At 49.6% G+C, this 9,955-nt stretch overlaps 1 protein-coding gene across 1 annotated transcript; it reads right to left on the bottom strand.

The window, feature by feature from the left end:
* Nucleotides 1–7,497: 7,497 nt before the first annotated feature.
* Nucleotides 7,498–9,117, bottom strand: LOC123076848 (WAT1-related protein At3g18200). Its single transcript, XM_044498993.1, has 2 exons — nt 8,771–9,117; nt 7,498–8,667 (listed from the first exon to the last, which is right to left on the bottom strand). Exons 1-2 carry the CDS (start codon nt 8,992–8,994, stop codon nt 7,770–7,772), a joined length of 1,122 nt encoding a protein of 373 aa, XP_044354928.1. The 5' UTR covers nt 8,995–9,117; the 3' UTR covers nt 7,498–7,769.
* Nucleotides 9,118–9,955: the final 838 nt, after the last annotated feature.

Below are 9,955 nucleotides of genomic sequence, written 5' to 3'. Positions count from 1 at the left end.
CCTCCGAGCCCTCCACCATGATGATGGTGTCATCGGCGTACTATAGGAGGGAGACCCCTCCCCCTCCCACGAAATGGGGGACAATCCCTCGAATATGGTCGTCCGCCTTAGCCTTATCGAGGATGGCGGCAAGGGCGTCAACCACCATGTTGAACAAGAACGGGAAAAAGGGGCCACCCTGTCTAACCCCACAGAAAGTGAGGAAGTAGGGGCCTATCTCCCCGCTGATGTTAACTGCGGTCCGGCCAGACGAGACCAACTGCATAACCCGGGTGACCCATCGGTCATCAAAGCCTTTGCGGAGGAGCACTTCCCGCAAGAAGGCCCAGGAAACAGTGTCATAAGCTTTGTGGAAGCCGATCTTCAAGAAGACCGCACGCTGTCGCCTAGTGCGCACCTCGTGCAGGACCTCATGGAAGACTAAGACTCCTTCCTACAGTATTGCATGTTAGAAATATATATGTGTAGTTAGAGATAAGGAGATATAAAGATAGAATTAGTTCAAACGTATTATGTCTTGTCTTGTACCCAAGTCTCTCCTCTCATGATGTACTCTATATATACCCCTACGAGGGTGAGATCAATACAACAGAAATATTAGCAATCCTATAATTTCTACATGATATTAGAGCGGTTTGTCTCACGACGCTGATCCTAGGTTTTCCACCATCTCCACAGCGCGCCGCCCTCGTGGAGATTCATCTCCTCTCCCCGGGGGCGTGGCACCCGGTTAATCAAATAGTAGATCAGTTCTCTAGTTTAGATTAGATCAATCTCAAAATTCCACCTAGTAGAATTTTCTTTTTTAGCCACCAAATAGTTCGACGACCTTAATCCGGTGACAAGCACGGGGAGGCCGTCACCGATCTACTGCGGCCTCTCCCTCAAGCGAGGAGAAGGACCACGACAACCCTGGCGAGTAGCTGGGAAAGGAAACGCACGCCTGATCACGGGAGGGCGTAGCTCCCGCGGCGACCTCCATCGCGTATGAGTGCGCGGATCTCCCGACGGCGGAAAGCAACTCCGACACAGCATCGACAGATGCATGGCATCTATGCCCAAGCGTCTGTCGACATCGATCTAGGCGAGGCCGATGGTTCGAGCACGCCTAGCGCTGCTTCGATCCAGCGACGCACAACAGGTAGCGCGGTCAGGCACTTTCCATCATCATCCGCCCGGTGCGTGCAGGCAGTCATGGACTTGGATCCAATCAAGCGTATGCGTACGCGGCTACGCGACACCAGGCGCTGCTCCATGCGGCCGGCTTCAAGAGCGGACGCCACACACGCAGGCCAGGAGGGCCAGCCAAGAGCGACGGCCCCCTTCACTTCGAGCCACCCACGACTTCAGGCCGGACGAGCGCATCAGCCCGACATCTCCCGGACGATCGACACGCACTCTTTCCGCCACAACACGCAGCAGGACCACGCTCCTCCCTCTGCAGCCCGCGCAGACGATGGACACTACCGACCTCCCGACTCCCCGGCCGTGGGTCAGTGCACGTCTCCAGGAGACTACCATGATCCGATCTACATCGCCTTCACGCGTCGACATGCCTCTCTCCACCGAACGACTCCTTCGACAGTTCCACATCTCGACCCCAGTCGCTTCCTCGTCGCCTTCAACGCGCCTCCATCCCAACTGATGCATGCATGTGTGTTCAGGTCGTGGATGGCGAAAACCAACCTCTACGAACATACACACGAGGCTGCACTTGGGTCATGCATACGTAGATACACATCATCATCGACAGCGCCAGCATCATCGATTAGGAGTCTACGGCGAATCGGCAACCTGCGCGACATCGATCTGCATCGACAACCTCGTCACGGGCCACAGCCACGTCCAGGTGCCACTGCAGCGATTCAGCGATCCACTACTTCACCGAGCCGACATTGAGTTGTACGACTACTCCTGGCTACGAGCCAACATACTTCTTCGGCACAACACGGCGTCGGCACATCGTCACCGCGAGGGACGCCTTCAAGCGACATCGTCGTCGACAAGCCGCTACAACGTGATTGCCGACACTTCATTGTCAAGGTCTTCATCAACATCTTCGACAACACACCGCCGCCGCCTCGTCCACAAAATGGACACCTAGCGTCCTCTGAAAGATTTTTCTGCAAGACACGACATCTACGACGGCAATGACCGCATCACGACGACGGCATCGACCGCGTCATCCACGACGGCACGACTGCATCAACACGGCGTCACTCTAGTGACCAGCCTACATGGCCATACGGTTCTGGCAAAACAGATGTGTACTCGATGGGTTTCCTCTGGTCCTGGCAAAATCGATGGACTCATCGCTGACGGCACCCTCTGACATCCGCAAGGTGCTCCACGACTGCAGCTCCGTCATCTACAACATAGCGCATTTTTTTGCGCCTCCGGCTTTGTGCGGCTTCATCATCCACGACGACTACATCATCGACCACGACTACCTCGACCACGGCTGCATCATGATCGGCTACCTCGACATCGACATACAGGGCTACGTCTACAACAACTCATCGGCAACAACTCCAGTCAACAGCATCCGAGTCGTCACTCGCGTCCACGCCTCTCGCGCTGTGACTGCGGGAGTGAATAGAGGAGAGACAAGGAAGGCACCGGAAGGGGATGCAGTCACCGCCCCTGGTGTCGACCCATCAGAGATGCAGGTCATGACGGTGAAGTGGAGAAGACGACGCGAGCACGATACTTTAAATTCAGTCGAAATCGTCCGCTTCACTCCCGCTACGACTGAGGGGGAATGTTAGAAATACATATGTGTAGTTAGAGGTAAGGATAGAATTAGTTTAAACGTATTATGTCTTGTCTTGTACCCCAAGTCTTTCCCCTCATGATGTACTCTATATATACCCCTACGAGGGTGAGATCAATACAACAGAAATATTAGCAATCCTACAATTTCTACATTGCAATCGGCAGCGGATATAATTTGTCCCAGTGTCCCCGTCCACACGTGTGTTGTGCCTACTGCTTAGTGCTTACTCTGCCCTGCCCATGCTTGTTGGTTTCTCTGGCCGGGATCGATGCATCATGCATTCAAGCGTACTTTGGATCGGTTATTTCTCAACCCATCGTCTACGCACTACACTGTTAATGCTATGGCCTTATGACCATTCGTCGGCCCGTTAATTCATCTGACGCGCGTCCTCTCAAGGTTGCCGGCCACACTGACACGGGGATTGACAAGTTCAGAGTTTCAGGTGTTGAGTTCGTCTCAACGTAGCAAAAGCTTTTGATCTAAAGCTTGAAAAGCGTTCTTACATTATATTATGGGATGGAGGGAGTAGCATTGATTCATTCCGATCCGCAGGCGAGGATTGCGCGTGAAAGCTTTAGCTTAAACTGATCTGATGTACGGTGTACCGTCTACCGATTCTAACATGATTTAACCTAACAGATTCTGCTTCCAAACGGGGCCATTTCACTAACCATGTGATTCTTTCAAAAACGAAAGTGGAGATTCATATACTGCACACATCAACCATAATTCACTTTACCGTCCATGTCATCATGATCACACCATAACAGGCTGATCCCACCCGAGAAAACCATCGCACTGCGATCAAAATGAAATAATAAAAATGTGGCGGTTGAACCACACCAAACATCCTCCCAGAAATCAGTCTGTCTCCCATATGCAACTCCATTAGCCCTGTCCAACAGATTTTAACGGCTTTGACTTTGATCAGATCTGCAGAAGAAGCAGACTAGTTGATCTAAAAGAAAAGGAAGAAGCAGACTAAGCAGCCTTTTTTTTGCGGGGTCAGAATAAGCAGCCTTTGTGCTCGCATGACATATTCCATTCTGAAACTTATATTTGTTCCTAACGATACCTTGTCACATGCCATCTCCCCTGCCTCCAATCTCCGCCAACACTTTCTAGATTGTGAATTCCAAGACCACCCCTTTTTCCTGTCCTGTATATTCTAAACCATCTCACCATATGAAATAATAATACTTTCTTGTATTCCCCTGCCAGAAAGAGTGCCCTTGTAATCTTTTCCAGATTTTCAACGTTAGTCTTTGGCAATCTATACATGTGCATATGGTAGGTCGGAGCATCTTATCATACAAGCCTTGATCAGTGCTACTTCCCGGCCATCTAGACTCTGTCAGTTTGCAACATGTAACCTACCGCCACACACAGCCAAGCACACCCCTTGCGTATCAGGATAATTAATCTGAAAAAAAATTAGCATGCAAACTGGATACGTGGACTTGTCCGCCTGGTGATTCTTTCTTGGTCTTTCATGGAGGAACACCAACGCATGCATGCAAGAGGAAAAACCCATACTTGCTGTCAATCTCATCCATCAGACCACCCAACAATCATCATGATCACACCATATATGCATCTACAGCGGATCCCAAGAGAATCACGCGTGGATCGCAAGACGACCACAAGGATGATCTAAAATAGCTCGGGAAGCATCGCTTTCTACGTCGATAAAGATGGAACAGCCCGGGATACATACAGCAGGTGTGGTGTGCTCCATGGACCGTGGACTGATGGACCCCTGTTCATAATTAACTAGATACAACTAATCCCGCCTCTTGAAGAACGGACCCGGCCCTGTGAACTCCAGCAAGAGCTCTAACCTAGAGTAGGTAGTTTGGTCTGGGGAGTGAGTATGCTAGTAGTACTGATGCGTGAGATGTTGGATCACTCGGTTAAGTGTCTCCTGCATCCACGCCCACACGCCATGTGCAGTGTTGCATGCACCAGATCGATGGACGCACGTACGGCCAAGACGACAGCGCCTGTGTGGGTGCATGCATGGACCCTAGCTTCTCATTTGTTGATTTCTGTCGGTATAACAGCCATGCATGAACGGCTAATCAATCACTGTGTGGGCACCGCACGCACGCACGCACGCACGCAGCACAGAACTTGATTAGTCGAACCACCTTAGCTAGCTCGCTGATCAGGATGCAAAACGCAAAGGGACAAGGAGGAGGAGGAGGAGGAGAGAAGTTGCGCTGTCGTTCTACACTAGATAGCTAGGGCCATCGATGGACAGCAGATCTGCCCTGCCTCCCTATTTGCCCTGCCCATGCCCACGCACTGCATTGCTAACGCGATGGCATCGTCCTACCACTAGGGATGTACTCCTATATAAGTTTCATGCTAAGTCATAATATCTCTACTTTGATCAAATTATATAAAAATGTATCAACGTTCACGATGTCAAATCAATATTGTTAGATTTATTATGAAATGTAGTTTCATAGTACACATATATTTGATATTGTAGATGTTGATATTTTTCAATATAAATTTGATCAAACTTTGCAAAGCTTTTTTTTTTGGCTTGACACAAATCTAATATGCAGAGTCAAAAGGACCGGAGGGAGTGAACGGCAAATATACGGCGCCCGCAAGGCCAATTTAGTTAGTTAGCTTTAGCTAGCTTGATAGTTCATCTCCCCCAAAAACTTTATTAAAAAAGAATCATAAATGGACTTAAACATTATTAAAAAGAATCATAAATGGGCTTAAACAGGATTAAACAGGCCTACGTCGGTCCATGCGCGTAAGACCATTCATCCCGATCCCAGTGAAGATTGCTAAACTGAACTGCCATTTACCCGCGGGAGCTTAAACTAAACTTATGTGCTACCATTCCGCGTATTATCTGCCACGGTCCTTAAATTCTGCTTCCAAAGTGGTCATTCACTAATCGTGTGACTCTTTCAAACACGGAAGAAGAAACTCGCATTACCTTATACTAGAAGGGACAAATCATTACCTTTTATAGATTAGGGACCAGATTTTTCCTTTTTTGGCCGGCTGCTCTAGAGCGCTAGGGAGCAGCCGGCCACTCTCTACACGTGTCCAAATAAAAAAAGCTGGTCGGTGATCTGATACATGGTCATACATGGTATGATCAGCCATTCTCACCAGCTTACTTCTCAAAGAGACCAGCAGCTGCTGCAAATCCTAACCCCAAGAGTCCCCAACCATCTTTTGAAATTGCAGTGCCAACTCGTATTATCAGCCATTCTCTTAACAAGTGCATCCCACTTCATTATTGACATCCAACACGCGTGGATACTCATGTCGCTGGGCAGTTAAACGACACCAAGCATCCTCCAAGAAATTAGTCTGTCTCCCATATGCAACTACCATACATCTATAACGGCTTTGACTTTGATCAGATCTGCTGAGGAAGCAGAATAATCAGCCTTTCTGCTCACATGACAGATTCCATTCTGTAACTTATATTCTTCCCTAACGATACATTGTCACCTGCCATCTCCTCTCTAAACAATCTCCACCACAGCTCAAACAACAAGCTAATATCTATTTTAGACTGTGAATCCCAAGACCACCCTTTAATTTCTTTAGGCCTACAAATTCCAGGTCATCTCACCACAACATTAGTCTTTGGCAGTGAATCTATACATGGACAAATACGTAAGAGCATGTTGTCACACAAGGCTTGATTGATGTTAAACTGCCTCCCATTGACGGGAGAGGATGTCACGCAAGCGCAGGGGCACGTATTACCCTGATGCGTTTTTTTTTTAATTTTGGCTTTCGATTTTTTAAAGTTTTATATCTTCTAAATGAAAATTCTAAATTAAGTTATGTTTTCATATTCATGTTTCTCGTGACCAGTGCTTTCAAATAAGATCCATTTTGTATCTATTTTGACAACTTAAAAAAAATGAAGTTTCAATGTTGAAACTTAGTAAGAGTGACCGATAAAATCAATTATTTTGTGCCAATGATCGACAGAAAATAAAGTTTGAGATTATATATCTGAAACTGGTTGAAACTTGACAGTTTTAAATACAAAAGTTGTAAGTTTCATTGTTGAAACTGAAAACTTTTTTGAGGTATTTTATTTTTTACCGTGCTCTCGTTCGGGATTGAATTACTGCACGAATCGCGAGACAAAACGAGCCGCACTCGCACGCCCCTATCCATTTCCATCCCATTGACAAGGAAACTTCTGACACGACCTGGGACTGTGACCACATGATCAAACAGGGTCCTCAAAAGTCAAAATTCTCAGCCCCACATCCCTTTTTCGGAAACGCCGAAGCCACATATTAGATGAAACCAATCCTTACAAGAACTTCTTTATAGCAATAACACGCAAGTCCTTGAAGGAAACATTGCCGTCTTTCTTCCGCATTCACCTAACATGTCATGATTAAAACTTTACGGGGGAATACCTACGAAGTAGGCCCGGATACATATGTTCTAGTCAAAGGCCCAGGCCCATCAAGGTTACAACCCAAGAGGTCATCATCCATCATCCAATGGATACTTCACAGGAAGTCTAAGTGCCAACAGTGAGACAACACATGACACATGTGGTAAGCAATCCAAATAACTAAAAAAAGTTCCAACGGTTGGATATGACCCCCCCCCCCCCCCACCCCACCCACACACACACAAAATCGAATAAAAACTATGAACCAAACTTAAAATAACCTCAATCAAAATCGTTCACCCAGCCAAAATCATAAACCAAATTCTAAATCGAACACCCCAATATAGAATGGGAGGGCTTCAAAATTAGGGAGCATAGTGTATTTATAGACACACACACAACTCGAAGACAAGGGGCTATACACAGTAGGTACCAAATATGACTGAGTGTGTTTGGCAGTTCACATCGTCAACTAGTACGAGTCTTCTTCTTCTTGGTCGCACGCTTGAAACACTAGTTAAAAACGTAGGTACAAACACCCACATCAGTACACACATCTCCAAATCCAGCAAGCAGCAGCTTTCACGCCAGGACAGTGGTGCTCACTTGCTGATCTTTGTCAGCTGCGCCGCCGTCTTCCCCGAGCAGGCGCCTCACCATCTCCGGGTCTTGGCTCCTCGTCTTCTTCTCCTCGCTCTTGCCCCACAGCACGAAGTAGAGCCCGATGACGATCAGCACCGCGCCGATGATCCCTCCGGTGTAGAGCTGGTCGCCGAGGATGACGGCGGCCATGACGGCGACGGCGACGGTCTGCACGGGCTGGAACACGGCGGTGAAGAGCGGGCCGCCGCGGTCGATGCACCAGATCTGCAGCGCGAACGCCACGCCGGAGGCCACCAGCCCCGCGTAGAGGATGGTGAACAGCTCCCCGCCGGACTGCACCTTCCACCGGCTGAGGTCCTCCTCGGTGAAGGCGGCGATGACGAGGAACTGGAGCAGCCCGAAGACGCAGGTGAGCGAGATGACCGACAGCCTCGCCGGGTACCGCTTGAGCACCGGCACCTGGAGCACCATCCAGCCGGACCAGGAGAGGCAGTGGCCGAGGATGAAGACGCAGCCTAGGGTCCAGTTGAAGATGGGGCTGCCGGAGGTCCAGGAGAGGACGGCCTGCACGTGCAGGTTGTGGCTGAAGAGCGGCAGGCCCTTGTAGAGCGTGATCACCGTGGCGCCGCCGATGCTCACCACGGTGCCCACCACCTTGGCCACCCCGTGCCGCCGGCCCAGGTCCACCTGCTCCAGCCGGAGGACCGTGGCCAGCACGAAGGTGATGGCTGGCACCATGTTCTGGATCGCCGACGCGTAGGTCGGCGACAGGTGGTACAGCCCCAGCAGGTAGAACCCCTGGTTCGCCGTGATCCCGATGAGCGCCAGCACGAAGAACTCCGCCAGCAGCGAGAAGGTGAGCGGCGGCCGGTCCTTCCTGAAGAAAAAAAAGAACAAACACACCAGGATTGAGAAAACCGTCCACCGCCATTGCTGGAAGAAGAAGCAGATCGAGAAGAATGGTGGAGGCGCGGACGTACTTCTCGAGGAAGTAGGCGAAGGGGGCGAGGAGGGCGAGGGAGATGACGTTGCGGTAGACGATGAAGACGAGCTTGCTGATGCCCATGTTGAGCGCCGCCCGGCTGACGATGTGGAAGCCGGCGAGCAGGAACTGCAGCGCCAGCACCCCCATGAACAGCTTCACCTTCTCCCGGTGCGCCGCCGCCGCGCCTGCACCTACACCTGCCTGCTGATCCCTCCCCATCTCTCCCTCCTTCCTCCTCTCTCTCTCTCTCTCTCTCTCTCTCTCTCTCTCTACAACCTGTTAGTGATCTACAGAGAAACAATGCGGGGTGCTAACTGCTTGTGGTTCTGCTGAGAGGAATTGGAGGGTGCAGGGGTATATATAGTGTACTGCCATAGTGGTCGCCATTGTTGCTGCCACTAGCGCACCCTCCGTCCTCTCCTACCTATCCCGGTGTGGTTGTCCTGTCCTGCAGCAGTAGACGGACACAGGACAGACATGCATGCATGGTCCTGGTAACTCCACCGCTAGCTAAAGAGACCTGGCAAGTGCATGCATGATTATGAAATATGAATGCTCTCTCTCTCCCTGAGCAGCAGCAACAGCAGCAGCAATGGAATTGATCCATGGCCTGATGCCTCACATAATTGCGTTGCATTGCATCAAGGCCCATGATGCAATCGCTTTAACCCATTCATTACGCGTCACGTGCACGCCGGATTAGCAGCAGCGAGTGATCAACAGCACAGCTGAAAATTGATCGCTCGCCGCCTGCCTAATTGCAGCGGGCAGCCCATGATGCATCGCCTTAATTTGATTCTCAGCAGAGCAGCAGCAGCACAACAGAAATGTTAAGGGAATGCATTGGTGCCATGTTCTATCACCTAGCATCCACACAGACATGCACATATACTATTTGCCTTCTATTCCTTGACCAGATACACCTGCCGTGTTGATTCTCCAGGACGTTTTAACAGAAATGCGCTGTGATCTACAGGAGGCCATAAATAAATACCAACAGTTAATCAGTACACCTGTCCATGTAGGCATTCAGGGTGCAAATTTATGGCTCGAACATACTGGTCGATCCAGTCTGCATTCGAATTCTGAACCAGAACATCAAAGTTAATCCGGTCTACATTCTGAATCAGAATCCACACAGACGTATATAGTACATATAAATACTACTACTATTTCATGA

This window comes from Triticum aestivum, chromosome 3D (assembly GCF_018294505.1).
Source record: "Triticum aestivum cultivar Chinese Spring chromosome 3D, IWGSC CS RefSeq v2.1, whole genome shotgun sequence".
NCBI lineage: Eukaryota > Viridiplantae > Streptophyta > Magnoliopsida > Poales > Poaceae > Triticum > Triticum aestivum.
The sequence above is the reverse complement of the archived record's forward strand: the minus strand, read 5'-3'. Positions and strand labels throughout refer to the sequence as shown.

Excerpts from the sequence above, each read along its gene's own strand:
- LOC123076848 (XM_044498993.1), bottom strand. The coding sequence starts at position 8,994 with ATGGGGAGGGATCAGCAGGCAGGTGTAGGTGCAGGCGCGGCGGCGGCG. Across the intron at positions 8,668-8,770 it reads TTCGCCTACTTCCTCGAGAA|GAAGGACCGGCCGCCGCTCA; the intron begins GTACGTCCGCGC and ends TTTTTTCTTCAG.